Consider the following 21,986-nt stretch of genomic DNA (forward strand, 5'->3'; position numbering starts at 1 on the left):
GATTCAATACCTGTGAAAAATGTTAAAGGATATTATTTTCACCGTATATTCATCAGTTAAAACAAGGTTCAAAGCCGTAACAAGTGCTATAGTAAAAATTAAGTTGTAGATGCCATTTTTTTACCAAGAGCAACGGAAAAATAAGGATAAACCCAAGAAATAATCAGCGTTGACACCTTAACCCAGTGACTTCCAACCAGGGGCAATTTCGCCCTCTGGGGGACATCTGGAGGTGTCTATAAACATTTGGCGGGGGTGGGGGGTGGGACTGGCATCTATGGGGAGAAGGCAGGGCTGTTGCTATGCGTCCTATAATGCACAGGACAGTGCCCCTCAGCAAAGAACTGTCCTGTCCAAAATGTCAACAGTGCCAAGGTTGAGACACTCTGCCCTAACCCGATACATTTAAAAAAGGTTAAACAAGGAGGTGGAAGGAAAAGGATGTGAAATTTAATTATGGACACATTTCAGTTGGAAGTGCTGGCCAAGCACAGACCCAGGAAAGAAGTAGGTTACAAAGCTGGGCTATGAGGCCAAAGCTTAGAGGAGGGTTTCAGGCTGGGAAAACACAGCAGAAAGGTACTCACCTGGGCTGAGAGGAGAAGGAGAGAAGTGAGCGTTTCTTTGGGAACAGCACAGGTGAGGAGGTGAGGGCAGCACCCGAGGCCAGGCCTACACCCAGGGAACCAGTCAAGAGAGGGAGGGGGAGGGGAAGGGGAGGGGGGAGGAGGCTTGGTCAGAGAAGTGCCAGGAAGGAGGAGATGGCTGGTGATGCCACAGCCCTGGGGGCGGGAGGTGGAGATTAGGAGGGCAGGGCAGAGAAAAAGTCTACCTGGAAGCTTTCAGCAGGACAGAGGCAGAGGCAGCTTGGATGGCATAGCCTCAGAAATAAGAAAACGGGCATGGCCTCTTTTTAGAAATGTTCAGCAGTGAAAAGAAGACTGCTCTAGGGGGAACCCGGTCAAGTTCCTATTCACTCCCACCTCCTCTTTCTTTTACATAAATAAATACATATATTTAAATACAATGAAAGTATCAGCAAGGAGATGGGATCCTGGGATGAAGGAACCCTTTACAGCCCAAGAGAGAAAAACTGATGGACTATGGTCCCAGGGGAGGCAAGAAAAGTTAAATCAAGAAGACAGGACGAGACTGTCCTTCAGGAAGGCTGCAACAATTTAAACTCCCAGTGGCAAAGTACATGAATGGGAGTTTCCTCAAATAGTCACAGACCCTGGAACATGTTACTGAAAACGGAAAACCAAAAACTCATCCAATCTTCACATTGGCAAGGCTATCTCACTATTTTAGGTTTTATTTCTTTGATTATACTATTGACGTTGTCAGGTTATTTTTCATTTGTATCACACCTTTTGCAAATTTCTTGTTCATGTGTTTTACCCATTTTTCTACTAAAATATTTGTTATTTTCTTATTGATTTGTGAGGGCTCTTTATATAGTAAGGCTCTGAATCCACTGTTACACATTGCAAAAACTTTTCCTGTTGCTGGCCTTAATGAAGGGCAAGCTGTCCATGTGTGTATGTACACATCAAAGTCGTAACAATGTGCATACTCTGATTTTACCAAATAAACTTCTGAGAATTTACCTTAAGGAAACAGCCTTAAATGAGCACAAATATTTACACACATGAATAATATAGTAAGCAGCACTGTTTACAATAAGAAATAAAGGAAATAATCCAATAATAGAAATTTGACTTAAAGCACAGCCACTGACAAGTGTATACAGTCATGAAAAAAACCCACAGGAATACTTTAAGATATATTAATAAAAAAGTCAATAAAAACAGAATTACCATATGATCCAGCAATTCCGCTCCTGGGCATATATTCAGACAACACTATAATTCAAAAAGATACACGCACCCCTACGTTCATAGCAGCACTATTCACAATAGCTAAGACACAGGAACAACTTAAATGTCCATTGACAGATGAATGAATAAAGAAGATGCAGTGTATATATACAATGGAATACTACTCAGCCATAAAAAAGAACAAACTAATGCCATTTGCAGCAACATGGATGCAACTAGAGATTATCATACTAAGTGAAGTAAAGCATAAAGAGAAAGACAAATACCATATCACTTATATGTGGTATCTAAAATATGACACAAATGAACCTTTCTATGAAACAGAAACAGAATCACAGACACAGAGAACAGACTGGTGTTTGCCAACGGGGAGGGGGTTTGGGGAGGGGTGGAGTGGGAAGCTGGGGTTAGCAGATGTAAGCTTTTATATATAGAATGCATAAACAACAAGGTCCTACTGTATAGCACAGAGAACTATATTCAATATCCTGTGATAAACCATAATGGAAAAGAATATGAAAAAGAATATATGTGTATAACTGAATCACTTTGCTGTACAGCAGAAATGAACACAACACTGTAAATCAACTATACTTCAATAAAAAATATTGATTAAAAAAAAGTAAGTTACATAATTGAGGTAGACTATGATCCCAATTTAAAGGAAAAGGTATATATACAATAAAATGTAAGCAGGATTGTCTCTTGGTAGTAAAATTATAGGTAACTGTAAATTAAAGAGGTTTTTTTCTTTGTATTTTGCATATTTTCCAAATCTTTTATAATCAATAAGTATTGCTTTTATACTGGGGAGGGATGCAGGCAAAACCTAGTAACTATTGTAATGATGTTTACTGAATAGTTACTGTTCATTGTAGTAGTATTTTTGAGTATTAGGGAAAGAGCTGGCCTGAGGAAGGAACAGGGGAACTCCCCAGGGTCAAAGGCCAACACAGGGAAATGCTGAGGAGCGGGTGAAGGCAGAGAGCTTTCTCCAAGTCTGAGAAAAGCCAGGGACATTCAGACTCTGAGCCCAAGCACCACACTGCAATCTTCCCCCAGTACCCATTCTCTGGTCTCCAAAACCCGGACCCTTCGCTCCAGTCATTGACGGGAAACTCAGCTTTTAGAGTCGATCCTTCATACAGATGCTGGGTGGGCAGTGGTGAGTTTTACAGCAAAGTCACAAACAGAAATCTCACATTAAGGGGGCTGCCGGCGAAAACATTAATACGGGGCCACTTAGGCTAGAAAACACACACACTCACACTCACACACACACACACACACAATTGCAGTTTGCCTATGATTGATAGGTGGTCTGGGACTGGGAATGGCTCAAATGTTGGATTGGGCTGCTGTTCTGACTGGATGCTATTCTAGAAGTTCATCAAGCTGAGCCAAAAAATGTACAGCCAGAGGGGCTGCAGGGAGGTGGTGTAGCTACCCTTCACAGTGGGTGCAGGGGAAATATTCACCCATCTCGGCAGATGGTACCTCCCAGGTGGGAAGCAAGCAGGGCAGTCCGGGTGCCTTCGCAAACGTACCCTTCACCATGCCATGGTGCTCGTCAGAGAGAGTGAAATATTACTCATCTGAGAGTGGGTGTATTCCCCCACTGCAAACAACAAGAGGATTCTGGAACTGGGGATCTATATGTTTAAGCACCGAAATACAGGTGAGAAAACCCAGAAGTACAACACGATGAAAGAGTCAGAAATATGTGGCACTTTCCTGAAGGTGACTTACACTTCGTCTTTCTCTTATGATGGTTATGAATTTTACGTCAGATTAATTACCCTTAAGATTGCAAAAACTGATGGTAAAAATAAAATGTTGTAACATTCGGTTTTCACTTGGCACTAGAAATTTATTTCGGGGAAAGCAGATTTGGCTAAGTGGCAGCCAGCCACATTATTATTCTTTTCTTTTAAATGTAACTCAATTTAATATGAAAGACCACCTTCACATTTAAAACACTTATTCCCTTAAAGGGCACTTTTAGCAACTGAATAGAAATCAGCTGAACACATTCAAGTGGCAGTAGAAGCAGAGATTAGCATTTCAGACGCTCTTTATTATGTTCTTTCTTTAGGGAGTTCTCCTCTGGGGAACAAGAGGATCTCAGCAAAATGTGTCTCATCAGGTTTCTCCCAGGCAGATTGCAAAATATCGGCAAGTTTATGCTTGTGTGAAACAAGCACATGATATTAAACAAATCACCATTCAATTCCTGTAACTTTTCCCAGTTCCATACTTGTGTATCAAACAGTTTATAATACAACTCATAAAGATGCCGATTCTTGTGCAGATTTCTTTAAAGGCTGGTATAAAGCACAGGGCAAGAAAAAGCTGCAAAACTGTAGCATATAATTTTTTAAAGGGAAATTCTTGGACATAACAAATTCAAACAAAAGAAACAACCACTCACCATTTCCCAGTGCAACCTAATATTAAAAATGATTTTTCCTATAAAAGATGAATTCCATACCAAAAAATATATTGCATTATCAAATGCCTTATCCAAGAGGTTATGTCTTTTGTTTTTACAAAGCATTAGTAGTTCAAACTTGTACATGCAATCAAAATCAGCACTTACCCATTTGTTTAGAAACTAAACACTTCTGGTACTCAGAGAGACGGCAAAAACCTGTTTTCCTCAGGCTTAAAAAACTCCTCTACAAAAGTCTACAGTACTGCAATCACTGTGAAACTTTTAAGCAGTGCAAATAAGAGAAAAACCCCTACCTTGGGTTTCTTTTGCCCCCTTCAGCTTTTGTCCACTGTAAATGGCTGCATCTTTAGCAGTCCGGGCTACAAGCATCTGAGCCGACAGACACAAAAACGGGCTTTCTTCAGCTCACTGCTGTTCCCAGTCTTTTATGTGGTGTCTTGGGCTCTGCTTGCTTAATTCCTGATTCTTCTGAAAGAAGTCCAGCCTGGTGAGGCTGGCGGGATAACAACTGCCGAAGATACTTTTGACCGTCGGAGCAAACGAATCACCTTGCATGCACCAACAAACATGCAAAGTCATTTGAAGGTCCAAAGACTCTGAATTTTCAAAGATGACTAACATTAAAAAGGAAAAATGCCCCAGGACAAAACCAAGCATGTAGTTGTGATCTTGGAAAGTCCACCCTGAGAACAACACCCCTCCCTTGAGCCCAGATTCATTTCTGGCTATTTATCCTGGTCTTTGCATAGCGCTCCTGAATAGTTGCCATGACAACTCGGTAAACAGGATTCAAGTGACCACTGAGGGGTTTAGCGGGATTGTTTTGTTTAGGGAGAAGAATGGTAGCTTTAATGCTTCCTCTACTAAAATTTCCTGGAAAGGTAGAGCTGCTTTTTTTTTTAGGTTGTGGGTAGGTGATGTTCTCAAAAGTCAAAGATGCTGGTGAAGAGTGCTCCAGTTACAGGAGAAGAGGCAACAGGAGTGGCAATCAGAAAGCCAGGAAGAATTATGGAAGGTTACTGAATGCCAAGTGGGCATTTTCCAGTAAGGATGCAGAGGAAGGGGAATCATCTCCAGAGGCTGTTAAGACTAAGTGAATGTAGGGAGGACTGAGAGTCTGACAATCCAGATAGTTCTAAAACATCCTCCCTTCCCGGTTCTCCCATGCTCTCTCTCCTCCTCCATTTTTTCATCAGTCTCTTCTCTATAAAGCAGTGTCATTCAGATTGTGTGCTATAGAAACTTCATTCTCAATCTTCACCCTTTGGCCAGGCAATCAGAAACTATCCTATTCTCATAAAATTTTACTTGAAAAAAACGTTCACTGTGTTGTGAATAGATGAGGAACATTTAGCACTTTGACACATCACAATGGTATCATTTGTCAAAACTCAATCATACGACACGGTGAACTTTAATGTTATAACTTTGGATTTTAATAATAATAGATCAATACTGGTTCACTAATGATAAAAAATGTACCACACTAACGCAAGATGTGAATAATAGGGGAAAGTGTGTGTGTGTGTGTGAGTCGGAGGCAAGAGTGATACAGGAACTCTCTGTACTCTATGCTCAAATTTTCTGTAAATTTTAAAATATTCTAAAAAAGAAGGTCTATTGTTTTTTTCAAAAAATGAAATCAAAATGTTCATCCCATAACCATGTCAAAGACTAAAGGAAATTAAAAAAAGAAAAAGAAAAACAAAAAGCAGCAGCTAGTTACAACAATCTGCCAAGGGTATGAGATTTAAAACTAAACTCAAAAAGGAAAAGGTCTGGCAATAGTCTTAGCTTTTCCTTGATTCAGCTTAAACTGGGGGTTAACCTTGTGAGGATGAAGTGAGCATATTTTCCAACCCAAACACGTAACGCAAGTATGGACTGCTTCATACAGTTCAGTGTAGCTGTTTCACGTCCCTGTTACCTCATTTAATACCTACAGCTGCTCCCCTAGGCAGGCACCATTACTTTACACACTTTGGAGAAAAGGAAACAATCCCAAAGCCACACAACCGCTCAGTGACAACAGGCTCGACAGATACCCAATCGTACACCTTTGATCTATTTCAATTTCATCCCAATGCTTCAGGGGCCCTGCACCTGAGCAAAAGCCTGCCCACATGGGCGGGGCCTCTGTGTATCAGAGCTCAGCTCAGACCCAGGGCACCTTGCACCCCATGTCTCAGCCAGGAGTGGAGCAGGGCCACCTATGCACTCATGAAAACCAGTGAATGGAAGATGCAGAAATGCAGATTTCATTCAGTACAAGTACAACCTTTCCCATAAATAGTAAGAGCTTTAAAAAAGACGACAGGGTGCCTTTAGGTGTAAGGAAAGAGTAAGTTCTCTGTTCCTGGGAATTGTTTAGGAAGAGGGAGGCTGATCCTTTTGCGTCTCATTGAAAGGGGATAAACCGACCATATTTCATCAATTCTTAACGCAAATATGTTCCCCTCTCAAATTGCCTGAATGTGTCTGTGACTTGCTGACCATCATGCCGTAATTCCATACACGGATGTGCATGGATTTCATCACAGCTTTTCAATGTCTTTGAAAATCACAGGCACTGTTGGAAGTACTTGCACTGAGTCCAGCTGTCCTTTAAATGTAGTCTAAATCCTCCTCTCTAGAGTCATCGGTGAAACAGAAAGCTATTTTATCTGCAGAAAGGCCTGGAAACAGGGTGACAAAGTGTAACTGTGTTATCAGTGAAGCAAGGATTTCTGGTGGACGAATGACCTCCACTTCATTCTTGCAAATTAAAAAGCAATCGCCTGGAGATAAGACAGCATCGTGCCCTGGTTAACTAGGTAGAGCTTCTGCTTCCACAGGGATGTATAAATAATGGTGCCCTTTACAACCATGGGAGTCTTCGATTCAGTACAGTTATAGATGTTTGGACTGAACGATGTACAATTCCAGAAAGTTCAATCAAAATGCTAAAATCCAGTGTTTAACCTTCTAGGTTAAACCCTTGTTATCTGGCAGATTTGCACACCCAATCATGCCCAGGGAACACATTCCGGAGGGGGACCCCGCTTAGAGATCTGACTGTCTGAGTATGAAGCACCAAGCCCAACTCAAAGTGTTTGTGAATGAGTCTCCAGTGCTGTGCTCGGCTGTTCCAAAAGGGCTCCAAACCCTGGAGGTTTGGCGGGGGGCCGGGGGGCGCCATGTCTGAGAAGGGGGCCAGCTGGGAGAGGGACAGATAACACATTAACATAGAAAGACTGGATCACAGTAAGGACATCACTCTAATACTGACCTAGTGGTGTATCCCTAGGGTAACTTCCAACTATACAAATCGAAGATGATCCAAAAACAATTAAACAAACCAAAATGGAACGCATAGCAGTAAGGATTCAAGATAGTGCGTTAAGTCTTCATCTCTGGCAAAGTCAAGTACTCACACACCATGAGCAACTCCATGGCGTCCTTTTATGAGCAATTTGATTCAACGTTTACTGAGCACATATGACAGTCTGGATGCTGGCTGAGCTACACAGCTGGGCACAAAGATGGAAGAGGCAGGCCCTGCAAAGTTGTACTTGGCCAAGGTCTTCCGTATTTGTGGAATACCTTATTCAGAAAATAGCACTGAGGTAGAGACACCAAAGCCTAAAAAGAAATGTAAAGGGTCACTGGAATAAAGTTTCAGTAAGGCTCAAGAGAAATAAGATGAATAAAATGAGAAAGAAAAAGATCTAGGAAGAATAAAATAGGACAAAAAAATTCAAGGTAGGAAATATGCCACAATATCATGAGAATTATTTAAAGAAATGTTTGACCTCTGTTTAAAAACAAAAACAAAATCAACTAGGGAAAAAAATGGCAGGCAGCACCTGGTTCACACAAAATATGAGTCCCCAGGATTAAATGTGCTCGATTCATGAAGCCATTAATCAAATCATGATGCCTCTGGAAACAAAAGGCTCGTGTTTCCGTAATGCCAGCACAGCGTTCTCACTTCATGTGTGGTCCTGAGTGTCGTCTAAAAGAGGGACCTAGTCTGGTGTCAGCAGCGGCCCCATGAAAGAGAGGGACACAGGTCGGCAGGAGTCACTTCAGAGGAAAGCACTGGCCTCCCCTGAGGTCTCTTAAAGACGACTTCGGCGTGACACGGTTCACACGTCCTCATGTCTCGGGGCCTGGAGACAGTGCTTTAAGACAAGACGCCCACAGCCAGGCCAGTCCTGTGTCTCCAGCTTCATTCTCCTGCCTGATGTTTCATTTTCCGGTAAATACGACTGCAGTCCGGCTCACAGACTGCACGGCTTCCCTCCTGGCAGGCCTGGTCTCCGGTCTCCCCTCAGCATGGACACCCCTCTTCTTCACTCTTCCCCTGGATAAACCTGACCCCATGCAGCCACCTCTGCTAGAAGCCTTCCCCCAGCAGCTCCCAGGGTCAGGGCCACTCAGGGGACCCATATCCTGCCTTTTTGGAGAAGACCTGACAGAATCTTTTGAGGATACGCTTACGCTGGGTTAAAGCTCAAAGATGGGGACTTCCCTGGTGGCTCAGTGGTTAAGAATCCGCCTGCCAATGCAGGGGACACGGGTTCGAGCCCTGGTCCGGGAGGATCCCACATGCCGCGGAGCAACTAAGCCCGTGCGCCACAACTACTGAGCCTGCGCTCTAGAGCCCGCGAGCCACAACTACTGAAGCCCGCGCGCCTAGAGCCCGTGCTCTGCAACAAGAGAAGCCACCGCAATGAGAAGCCCACGCACCACAACGAAGAGTAGTCCCCGCTCGCCGCAACTAGAGAAAGCCCACGTGCAGCAATAAAGACCCAGCGCAGCCAAAAATAAATAAATAAATAAATTTATTTAAAAAAAAAAAAAGGCTCAAAGATGACCCTGCAGGAGTTGAGGATGCTTCCCCCTAGAACCCGAGAGCTTCTCACGTCCAACCCACAGAAGAAGAGAGAGGAGAGCCAGCCAGGCGCGCTCCACGCGACAGCCCCGCTCCGCTCCTGCAGCAAGTGGGCCCCGCCTCGCACTTGGGGCTGGGAAGCGCAGACCACCAGTTCTCACGCCCGGACGGTTCTCCTGATAGCTATCGGTCTGTCCCCTTCTTTAATTCTGTCCTGCATCTCCGCGGGGTTTTTCTAAGGAATGTTAATAACAGACTTCTCTGACTAGAAGTTATTTGCACCAGGTAGGGCGAGAAGGCAGAGATCACGGGACACCCTTGGGGAGAAATTCTGAGGAGGCAAAGCAGGTTTTCTTCGATACAGAAATCTCCTGGGGTTGGTTTGGGCACTTGTGGCCAGAAACACTATTGCCTAAAGCAAACCACCACAGAAAAGAGCTATGAGGCCATGTCACCCACTCAAACCCGTCTGATGGAGAAGTCTGCCCTCTGCAAACTGAAAATTCTAAGCTGAGGGGAGGATTGCATCCTTCAGTGCCATCTGAGGCAAAGAACTGGCTGCAGGCCAGCCCCTACCAAGAGGTATGCCTTTATTTTCTTCATCACTTAGCGCCAGGAGGACTTCTCAGCAACGCTAGTGAAGTGCCTTCTTTGCAACGCTCAGGATTAGCTACAAATTGTTCACAAAAAGAAAAAAGTCCACATACTATAATAGTTGAATTGACATAATCGTTCCAGCATGTCAGTTATGTTCTCCCTGCTTACACCAGCTTTTCAAAGCAAAACATAAAAATCCCAAATAACGAAAACCCATAATATTCCCACAAAAGGATTTCTAGATGCTTGGGCCCCAAGTGCCCATCTTGAGCCTCACACACTTGCCAAGGAGAGGAGGCAGCTTGTACCACAGGCCTGGGGCCCACAGGGCCGTGTGCACACACTGGCCAGGCCACCACGGGAGCCTTGGATGTGCTGCACAGGCTCCTAAAAGCACCAAGCCGCTACTCCACTTTTTCTAAGGCCACAGTTCTCCAGGCCACAGGCTTTACGGCCATTGTTCTTATGCCTTTTGGGTCACAGAATTGCCAAAAGAAACCTCTAGAAGCTGCCCAAATCCATGATCTACATGCCTGAATGATGTACAAAACACCTCTATATACGTACATCTGAATACATCCTCTCAAGCCCCCGTAATGAACGTCTGACTTGAGGAGGGCATGAGGTGAGGACTGAGGAAATACACATTCCCCATCTCTGGGCAAAGGCAAGCAAGATTTTCCCTGTGAGATTTCTAGAAGCATTTCTCTGGACAAGAGAAATGTCATAAGAAACTCTAAATGAGGGTTGTTTACATATATTTCATATATCATCACCAGTAACACTCCAATATTTGCAACGGAACTAAATGAATGCTAAGCGAGTTGTAATTTACTATTTCCATAGTCTAATTAGCCCCTTCACACTTAATACTACACCTACATCTTAGGCCTCAGACAAGTCAGTTCTCATGTCTGACCTGCTGGGTGCCTTGAAAATGGCATGGAGACGTTTTTCAGTCTTCTTCAGCCCATCTCCTGGCAGGTTATTAATTAGTGCCTGCCACCGGTCAGGAGGTGAAAAGGGCTGTGAGCCAACAGAAATGGAACCAGAGACTGGGTTGGGTCATTTTTTAAAATGTGAACACCAAAGCAATTAGGCACAACCAAGTCCCAGCAAGGAAAAATAAACATCAAAAAGAGGCAATTTCTTCAACATTCTGGCTGTTGATGTGTTTTCAAGCAGGCCCGATTTCAAAAGTGATTACAATTTAAAGGAAAAACGAAGTCCATGCTATCCAAGAAAGAAAACAAAAACATGGAGGACTGAGATTTTAAAATTCAAATTTCTATCCTTATAAATAAGCACTGGCAGGTCCCCTCCATCTCTTTGAATCTAAGGTGCCAATGGCTGTAAAACTGCACAATTACTGCACCACTAAGAAGAGAGAAAAGAGTTCCCACTTAAACTATGGTTCGCCAAAAAGCTGTAAGATGCATCTCAATACCCAAGACCTTAAATTGGGGGAAAACATGCATCTTTAAGTTATGGTATTATTACCCCTGTTGTAAAAAGAAGAAAGAAACACTGGCAGAGGTTACACAGCTCCTGTGAATGTAGACCCAAAACGCAAAGCCCATTTATATCATCTTATAGATCCTGCCCATTGGGGTTTTATAAAGCACAGCAGGTGGATATAAGCCAGCTGACATGGTACATGGTTATGTTTTAACTATTAATTTCCAACATTATGTCAAAGAAAGCTATGTAATGTTAAGTTAGTGGCCGTTTTTTGTGATAACCTAAAACATTTTACTATAAATTTGAAAAACGAAAAGATGAGTTACTATGTCAACTGCCAGAACCGATGCACATTAAGTCATCACAGATCTACAGAACCTGTCTCAGCTACTTTACACCACACAAATGCCAAACTCTCCCCATCACACCTCAGAGTAAGGTAACAAACCGAACAGATTATTCTCCCCTCATTGAATTTTGCCTTCCTAGAAGACAGAATTCAACATTGTGGTTCTTATAAAAAACCTTAAACTCTAAGTGAGGAATCACTGTAATATTAAGTCAGAGGTAACTGGTAAACAAAATTAAAATAAGATTTAGCATCAGCAAAGTTATTGACAGCAGCATTATGAAACATAACACAAGTCTCATAGGAAACAGTTCAGGTCAGATTCCTTATCTTAATCCTTATGAGGATAGCATCTAGTTCTTCCACATGAGAGGCCCTTGACATTATTATTTTGTTGGGGGATTTCCTTTCTTCACAGGGGTAACTAAGAGCAGATGTTTGCCAAATCAAAATAATTTCAGTTTTTTAACAGCACTTTATGGCAAGCTGCCCATTTAGCATTAGACTCAACAGCTGCATTCACCTAATACTAAATCTTTTTGTTCAGATAGATTCTCTGTATAAAACTCACATTGTTTCTGATCGGGATATGGCATTAAAAAGCTAAAACCAAGAGCCTAGACACAAAAACTTCCGACGACAGGAGTCTTCTAATTAGTTACAACCAACGAGTAAAAGTCCTTAAAATCCATTATTACTACTTAGAATACAGACACTGTCATGTTTAACAATAAAGCAAAAGAAAATAAAATGAAAAAGAACTCTACCACAACAAAAAACACACCAACCATTTCTTCCAAAAAAGGTATATCACATTCTGGAGCTTGCCCAAGAATTTCAAACCAATGCTTAAAAAAAAAATGCAAAGGCTTCACAATGTTTTCTTTTAAACCAGATTTCTCTAAAGCATAATGGCATCATTCAAAAGCAGACAAATAGGCCCAAAAGACAAAGGGATTTTTTCCAGTGAATGTTATATTATAATAATGTCATATACATTTCCAACCATCTATAATGAAAGGACTTTGGAGAAACCAAATCTCTGAGTAACCACACCAGGAGGCGGTGTCCTTAAATAAGACAGTGTCAGTCTAGAACTGTCGTAAATCTTACCTTCTGCATGTTTGGCTTGATACAGCGAACAAAGAAAGGATTAGAGGAGCTTAGCGTTGCCATTAAGGAATGCAGGGAGTCCTATTAGAAAGGAAAAAGTATATGTTGATTTAGTCTCTTATTGTGTCTTTAAATTTCTCAGCACCCTAGGCACTCATCAGAAATAAGAAAAAGAAAACAATATAAATCTGAGGAATAATAGCATTTTTACTTTTAATCATGCCATTCTAATAAAACAAAGGTATTATAATTGTCATAGAAGTTATTTTACATATGCAAAACTCATTTATTACTTCCTTGACATAGTACCATTAAAAAAAACAAAACAAAACAAAAAAACTGTTCTGTTAACCAGCAAAAAAACCACCCTGGGATATTTCAATGTTTATACAGAAAACCTGAGAAGTATCCACTCTCCAGTGAAGTTGTTCCTCTTAATTATTTCCATCAAAATGACAGCTTATACCAGTACCTCACTGGTCTTCGAGCTAAAATCTCTCATTCTTCCTTCATATCACCAGGCAGATCAATCTTCTGTAATACTACTGTCTTTTCTTTAAGTTTTTTTTAATTGTGAAGATTTTTTAACATTTACCAAAGCAGACAGAGCATGTAATGAGTACCCATTATCAGCTTCAGCTGCCGGCTCATCTCACCTCATCTGAACCCCATCCCCGTACACATTACGCCCACTTCTAGTAGGAAAGCAAATCCCAGACACCGTGTTATTTCATTCCTCAGTATTTCACTATGTATTCTCAAAGGCTAAAAACTTTAAAACATACAGAGGTAACCACAATATCGTTCCTGAAAAGATTTAACACAAATTCCTTAATATCAATGTGAAAAGGTGCAACTAGCTCAAGTTTCATTTTAAAATACTCAACTGTCTCGAATTTCATAATTTTTAAATAGCGTATTCTTTGAAATCAGAATGCAAATAAGGTCCCCGTAGTAGTGTAGTTGGTTGATATATCTATTCAGTCTATTTTAATCCGTTGGTTTTCCCTCCGTCTCCATTTGTCTGTTTCTTTCTTCTTACAATTTTACTGTTGAAGAAACTGGGTCGTCTACTACATTGATTAGTTATTTCTGTGCTCAGAAAGCTTTAGGATTTCTCACAGATGACAGAATGTCCTGGAATTCATGGCCCTTCATACTCTGGTATGGTACCCACTTAACTTCATAGAAGGTGTCCCGTCCTCTGGGAACAGGACTCACATTCCTGACTCAGGAGTCTGCCTCTTGCCTTTGTCTCTGCCTGGAAGCCCTGCCCACTCTCTTCCATTTCCTTGATTCCTAGTCCAAGTTAAGTCCCAAACATCCACAAAGCCTTCCAAGACAACTCCAGGCAACACTGACCCAGAAAAAGACAATGTAACAACGCCGCTGGATGATTAAGAGCCTAGGGTTTAGAGTCAGAGAGACCCAGGTTCAATTCAAATCCTAGCTTCAGTCCTCAGAGGGACTGAGCAAGCCTCCATTCTCTAAACCTCAGCTTCCTCATCTGTAAAGTGGGGACAAGAATACGTACTTCTAAGAATATGGGAGAAGTGAACAAGGTAGCATATATAAAGTGATCAGCCCCCAATGACTGGAACATAGAGGGTGTATGATAAACGGCAGCTATTATTATTATCGTATCCTGTAAGGGTCACACCTGCCCAACACTGTCAGCCGTGGTGCTGTGGGCCAGCTCATCCCCAGCCATGCTGTAAACAGACCTTAACACGGAACCCGCCCACCACCTCGAAAGCATCCAACTTTGATTAACTAAATGGAAGAGAGCCTCCCAGAGGGCAAATTTAATAAAGGTCTGTTGACTGACATGCTTCCAGCTCCCACTCATGCTAAGATTTGGGGGTAAAGCAGAACAAATAAGTTAGAGAAATGGTCTTTGCGTTATCTGCCTCTAAACTACCTAAAAGGCTTACATACTTAAAATGCACGTAAGAATGTTTCTTTCTTATTTTCCCTGAATTCTGGACATGCGGACAAGGTAACTGACACTGATCTTGTTTAACCATGCACTTGGTTATTCGTCCTAGTTATGATACTGTAAACATACCTGGGAAAAATAAAAACAATCCAGACACAGGAAGAAAGATACTTTATATGCACATGAGTCTTTACATACAAATCAGAGTGACCCCAAATGACCAAACAGTCCTTCTTATGAAGACTTACTATTTCGTAAGCTTAGAATAAGTAGCTATTTATTTTTAACAAGACAAAAAACAAACAGAAAAAAATCTACATTTTTTTTTTTCATCTGGCTCAGAAAAAAAAAAAAAAGTATATTTTCTTCCTAAAGCCCTGTCTGGTTTAAAAGGATGATAGAAAAAAATAAATAAATAAACACTTTCACAGACCTCACAGATACCCATTTCCTATTTTCAATTCTTAAAATCACAATAAAGATGGATCCATCCAGGCCAACAGCGTAGACTAACCTTGAATTGCGAGCTGACCGTGGGCCGCCGATGTTTGCTTCCACATTTCAAGGTATCCTGGTTCGTGCGGCTTGAAACGTGTTCAAAGAGGTCGTAGATGAAGTCGAATCTGTGTGAGCGGAGAGCAGGAGGGCCATGAGGGGTGCACACTCAGTTATTAGGTCCTGGATTACTGTAATCACAATGCATTTCCCCACTGAAAATAACACACCAAGCCCTGGAAGAGCTAAGACAGCGTCCAAAGATTTCATACCAACCACTGCCAAAGAGCTTTAGGCACTGAAAACAGACGTGGCCGCTTCCGAGCACTAGAGTCTTGCGGAAGAGAAGGGGACTGGCATGAAGATGACTCAGGGCAACAAGCCACTTAGGACCGCTGAGCTCTGCTGAGCTTCTGCAGATTCCACGCCCTGGGGAAGGGAGGGGTTTGTGTCGTGCACCTCAGGGTGGCGAAGGTGCGACCAGGTAACAGGTGGAAAGATGCTAACTCTGGAGTGAGGCCCCCCCCCCCCACTTCCTAGCTGTGTGACTTAGACACGATGCTTGCCTCTCTCTAGGCCTGTTTTTTCATCTGGAAAACGGGGGTCACTTTGGGATTTATGCTATAAAGCTGGGGTGAGAATGAAATGAGGAAGCGAAGGCAAAAGGCTGAGTGTGATGCCTGGCATATCCTAAGTGCCGATGTTTGTTGTTATTATTATTTAAACGTTCTGTAGAATCTACTGCCACTGCTGAGAAAGTAAAAGGCTTCTCAGGAGTTTTTTTTTATCTTCCTTGCACGGAAGATGCTCTGGGCTATAAACCCGGGGTGGGGTGTGTGTGGGGGGGGGGTGGCTTCGCGGGGACCAGGAAAGAGATGGTCCGGCATCCACGCCCCTCAGGGGGACAAGGCCAGCACTTCCCTCATCACTTCTCTTCTGCTTGACCCTTTCTCACTTTCATCCCAGGGTGATGCTTCATTCTCGCTCTTTGAACTTCTCTGTGCTTTGAGCACTTTGGAGAAAAGCTTTGGGTTCCATTAAAACGTCACAGATGCCAAAGGCAAAAGAGAGCGGGGGCAGCAAATAGCCCAAGGCCCTCCTTCTACAGAGAGAAACCTGGGGCTGAAACAATATTCTTCACCCCACTTCCACAGCCGCTTGACGTTGTGACAGCGGCAACCAGTGAAAGGCCATCTCGCGGGTCTCCAGGCCTGTGCTCTTTTTCACAACAAAATGTTCCAGTTAACCTCAAGACACTGCTTTTATTTAAATGTATCACTTTAAATCTGCTTTGAGAGATAGGTAACCTGCTATGGTATTTTTAAAACGTCGCCATTTTTACAGACCTGAAAACTCATCTAAAAATAAAAATAGCTGACAAGGTTGTAATTAGGGAATCCTCATAAAAGAGGGTTAAAACAAGTTGAAAGATCAAACACTTCCACCCTGAGCTTCTAAGCTGACACTTTAGAGGGGTTCCCTTCACCCCAATTCTACCTAAGTGACAGGGGGCCACCTAATGCTTTCATTTCTAAAAGTATTCCAGCTTTTTAGTAATTGTGCTTTCCCTCCTTAGACATTAAATATGTGTGTTAGAGACTCACGCTGGATCTGACACAGGTATTGACAACTTTAAGGCAAGGGCTGTTTTCCTCCTTTCTCTCTCACAAAGCCTCCTAAAAATAGGAAGCCTCCTGGTTTAATACATACAAATAGCTAAACTAATCACTAAAACTTTCAGCATGTTTTCCTTAACTACCGATTTAATGATGTGAATTTACAATTCATGAATGAATAAATGAATGGGTAATTAATCTATCATTTTAGCTGAATTAATACTTGTTTATTTCTCTCGATACCCCTTACACTAATGAGAGACATAGGGTCCTACACACCCGAGGCTGAAGTCAATTTAACGCACAGCTCTAAGCTTGCTATGAAGATAGTACGTCATACTGGTTAAAATCTTAGGTCCCTGAGCCAAGCAGACCAGATCAAATCTAGTTGAGGGATCTTGGGCAAGTCACTTAATCACTGTAAGTCTTAATTTCCTCACCTGCATAACATGATGGATTTACTATTCCAATGCTACCTCATTAAATGGTAGTCACTACCGCTAGTACCATTTTCTATCTCTCGGATCACTTTATTGATGAAATATTGCCCGGGGAAGAAGATGATAAATCAATTGCCCACACATTAATTTTTTCTATATTCGTGAATTAAAAGCATCTGCACAAACATCAGTCTGACATCTCGGGGAGGAGACTGACGTACCGGCTTTCCCTCAGCAAGTTGAGAAGATCATCCCTGAAGGTATCTCTGTTCTTCTCCAAGATGCCCCGCACGTCATACTGCACCTGGTTTTCCAAAATAAACAAGAGAAGGCAGAACTGATCAAAAGAATCATTTCAGGCCATAAGCATCCCCTTTAAAAGCTGGGTCCGCGAAGAGATGTTAGTTCAATATATTTATGACTGGCTTCTGAAATTACTATTCTCTAAATACGAAATGGGCAAATATCAGCAAGGATCTTGATTAAGAAGTTACCTCTCCAAGGGTGTGGAGAAAAGGGAACCCTCCTACACTAAGCTGATGCAGCCACTATACAAAACAGTATGGAGGTTCCTCAAAAAACTAACAAGAGAGATGCCACGTGATCCAGCAATCCCACTCCTGGGCATATATCCGGACAAAACTCTAGTTCAAAAGATACACGCACCCCCTATGTTCACAGCAGCACTATTTACAATAGCCAAGACATGCAAGCAAACTACATGTTCACTGACAGAGGAATGGATAAAGAAGATGTGGTACATATATACAATGGAATACTACTCAGCTATTTGTAGTAAAAGAATGAAATAATGCCATTTGCAGCAACATGGATGGACCTAGAGATTATCATACTAAGTGAAGTCAGAAAGAGAAAGACAAATACCATATGATATCACTTACATGTGGAATCTAAAATATGACACAAATGAACTTATCTACGAAACAGAAACAGACTCACAGACTTAGAGAACAGACTTGTGGTTGCCAAGGGTGGGGGGGGGGAGTGGGAGAGGGTTGGATTGGGAGTTTGGGATTAACAACATGATGGGATGAATAAACAACAAGGTTCTACTGTATAGCACAGGGAACTATATTCAATATCCTGTGATAAACCATAATGGAAAAAGAATATAATAACTGAATCACTTTGCTGTACAGCAAAAATTAACACAACATTGTAAATCAATTATACATCAATAAAATAAATTTTAAAAAAAAAAGGGAGTTACCTCTCCAGCATAGTGTTTCACTCCAAAATTGTTGACTGCAACTCTGGGCTTCACGTAAAAGTGGTTATTCTAAAAAAAAAAAAAAAAAAAAGAAATGCCTAATTTCACTCACTGATTTCCTGACAGTATAACTATAACTGACAGTGAAAACAATTGCAAAACCCACGACCTATCAGAGGTTTAGGACACATCGTGTGATGCACTTCATCAAAACCAGGCAACTCTGGTCTGTGTCATTACGGTAGGTTAAAAATGTTAAATTTTATACTTGAGCTAAACATGGGCATATTCTGACAAGTAGCCTACAATCTATGTCTTTGGCTTATTTCCATTTAGTTATAGCAGAAAAAAGCTTTTGTTTGAGAAAAAAAAAATTCACTGTGGGAGGCAAAGTAGGGTCAACAGCACCGAAATCTGTCAGGTGTCACATCTTAATCCACAGATGTGCTATTCAGACACAAGGAGGAATTGGCAGGTTTGGACATACAGCATGCTGATTGTGTAACTTCTCCAATAAGGTGCCGTCTGTGGCTTGAGGAAAATGGCTTTCTTCATTGATAAGGGCTAGGAGACCAAGTTTCTAGAAGCAGGGAAAAAAGGTTAAATATGAATTAGAAGTTTTTGGCTCTGTGTATTTTTACAGCTCCTTTCCTCTCTACTCTCTATCAAGTAAGTGGTCAAAAGGGCATAATAACTTCTCAGATTGAAAAATTCAGAGTGACACACTATTAAGAAATCTAGTTCATTCCATACTAAAAAACTGAACCCCCTGCAATTTGGTGGACAAAACTTTTACAACTGGCCAATCCACTATCGGAACTGCAGAGTTTTTGATGATGACTTAAAATCTATGGGAAGCCAATTTGCACACTGTTGATTCTTAAAATATTGACTTCAACGAGACAATGGGTTTGAAGCAGCCAAGTATTTAAATTCAACCTTGCACATTTACATGTGTGTTTCCAAACGGTCCATTGTGCTCTAAACATTCACATCTTTGATGTACGTGTTAGTACAAGCTCTTTTGTTCCCATAAATATGAATCAGCCCAGCTGGACACCCTTGGGACTGTTAACAATTCTTCAACAGTGTGTTACCTTCTCAATCAAGTCCAGGCATTCTCCATTGTCTATCCAGTCAATATCTTCCCACACTAAGCCTTCTCTGTACAAAGATTAAAAAGGGCCAGGTTGTAGTAAAATATAGCTTCAAAACTATCCAATGTAGGGGCTCATTTTCTTAAAAAATTTGAAATGGAATTTGATGAGTGCTTACCTGCTATATTCCAGTTGTTCTAAAGAAAAGATATGCTTGTTGAAATATTCCTGAAGTTTCTCATTTGCATAGTTTATATTGAACTGCTCAAAGTGATTCACCTAAGGGGGGAAACCATTCAACAAGTGTCTTTAGAGCCCTCACTATTACATAAAGAGGCCAAACAGCCACTATGGAGAACAGTATGGAGGTTCCTTAAAAAAACTAAAAATAGAGCTACCATATGATCCTGCAGTCCCACTCCTATGCATATATCCATAAAAAACCATAAGTCAAAAAGATACATGCACCCCAATGTTCACTGCAGCACTATGTATAATAGCCAGGACATGGAAGCAACCTACGTGTCCATTGACAGAGGAATGGATAAAGAACATATGGTACATATATACAATGGAATATTACTCAGCCATAAAAAAATGAAATAATGCCATCTGCAGCAACATGGATGGACCTAGAGATTGTCATACTGAGTGAAGTAAGTCAAACAGAGAAAGACAAATATCATATGATATCACTTATATGTGGAATTAAAAAAACAAAAGGTACAAATGAACTTATCTACAAAACAGAAATAGCCATAGATGTAGAAAACAATCTTGTGGTAACCATGGGGGAAAGGGGGGGAAGGATAAATTGGGAGATTGGGATTGACATATACACACTACTATATATAAAATAGATAACTAGTAAGGACCTACTGTAGAGCACAGGGAACTCTACTCAATACTCTGTAATGACCTATATGGGAAAAGAATCTAAAAAAGAGTGGATATATGTATATGTATAACTAATTCACTTTGCTGTACAGCAGAAACTAACACAACATTGTAAATCGACCATACTCCAATAAAACATTTTTTTAAAAAGGCAAAAAAAAAATCTGCAGAGAAACATATCCATGTTCGTTTCAAGAGGTTTGCTTAAGATTATCCCACTCGTTGGAAGCATACCTCAAAGTTTTCAAATCCAAAGATGTCAAGGATGCCAACAGATTTGAAGTCATCTTTGCCTTTGATTCTGCTGTTGATCTTCTTGATCACCCACTCGAAGCAGCGGGCGTAAAGTGCCATGGCCAAGGAGTCCCTGCTGTCTACTGCCTGTGGGGAGAGGGGACAGGGCCACGGTGCCCAGATGACCCCAGGCAGCCCAGACAGGCTAGTCCATCCCCGCCCTCCTCGGGAGACACACTCACTCAACATCTAGCACCCCATGTCAAGTAAGCCAATACCATCTAGGCAAACACAGCTGTCTAAAGAAAGGGTAACCTGGAGCTTGCTTATTTACTTTACAGCAGGATTCACCAAGAATTCCTTGAAGTATCAGGCTTTCAAATTCAACTTTATATACTGAGTTATAAGAAAGGATCTGAACCCGTAGCTACAAATTTTATCAGGTTTAAAACAATAATTAAGACCTGACCTCTCTCATTATCATCTTCTCATATTTTACTCTGTACACATAAAAGTTTCCTTCATGGCATGCTTAGCATTTTTACTTATCCAGTCAAGAAACAGCTATGAGATGGGCTAGCACATATAAGAGGCTCAAGGCAGTAGCAGAAGCAAAAATAAGTAATACAACATACTGTTGCATTGTTTTCATTAATAATAATAATAATAATTATTATTACAGCTAATGTTTATTAAATTCTTACTCTGCACCAGTCATTAAGCATTTAGCATATATTTTTTTATTATCATCCTTACTAGAATCCTATGAATTAGGTATAATTATCCTTGTCTTACAGAGGAGGAAACTGAGGCACAGTGAATAAATTTCCCAAGAACAAAATATAATAAGCCTAAGAGGCAAGACGCAAACTCGGGAAATGTCCATCAGGCCCATTTCTCCTAATGACTCTGCTACACTGTCTCTAAGAAGACAACTGAACCACTTTGTCTATTCTCCTCAGTATGGATGTCTTCTTTATTTTGATCCTGAGTCAAACTCATTCAAATGGTTCACTGCAGCTACTTATTCTAATCAAAGCCACAGATCTGCAGATCCAGGAGCATCTTTAAAAGTTGCTTTGAGGGCCACACGTGTACCTGTTGAACGTTGAGAGGCGTAAGGATCTCCTCCCCCCGGAGGGACATGGATCTCTGGGTCAAGGCGTCTGTGAGCTGTGCCGGGTCCAGCCCAAGTAACTCTGCAGACCTGCCCAAGGCTGGGGAGGAAGGACAAGGCAAACGTGGACACACAGGCCATGGGACCCCGAATGGGGGCAAAGCCAACTCCACAGAGCGACACGGTAAAGCAGAGAATATTCCTAAGTCCCTCAGGCAAGACCTATAG

At 41.6% G+C, this 21,986-nt stretch overlaps 1 protein-coding gene across 2 annotated transcripts in view; it reads right to left on the reverse strand.

Moving 5' to 3' along the window:
• MYO10 (myosin X) overlaps positions 1 to 21,986 on the reverse strand; it is a 214,241-nt gene that overhangs the window by 59,483 nt on the left and 132,772 nt on the right. For both annotated transcript variants that reach the window (XM_057539942.1, XM_057539941.1), the window contains 9 exons: positions 21,740 to 21,858; positions 20,642 to 20,788; positions 19,689 to 19,789; positions 19,511 to 19,577; positions 18,901 to 18,993; positions 18,414 to 18,482; positions 17,404 to 17,486; positions 15,146 to 15,254; positions 12,693 to 12,773 (listed from right to left, as the gene is read on the reverse strand). In XM_057539942.1, coding sequence (XP_057395925.1) covers positions 12,693 to 12,773; positions 15,146 to 15,254; positions 17,404 to 17,486; positions 18,414 to 18,482; positions 18,901 to 18,993; positions 19,511 to 19,577; positions 19,689 to 19,789; positions 20,642 to 20,788; positions 21,740 to 21,858 — 869 coding nt within the window. The remainder of the gene's footprint in view (positions 1 to 12,692; positions 12,774 to 15,145; positions 15,255 to 17,403; positions 17,487 to 18,413; positions 18,483 to 18,900; positions 18,994 to 19,510; positions 19,578 to 19,688; positions 19,790 to 20,641; positions 20,789 to 21,739; positions 21,859 to 21,986) is intronic.

Source organism: Balaenoptera acutorostrata, chromosome 2 (genome assembly GCF_949987535.1).
Source record: "Balaenoptera acutorostrata chromosome 2, mBalAcu1.1, whole genome shotgun sequence".
Lineage (NCBI taxonomy): Eukaryota > Metazoa > Chordata > Mammalia > Artiodactyla > Balaenopteridae > Balaenoptera > Balaenoptera acutorostrata.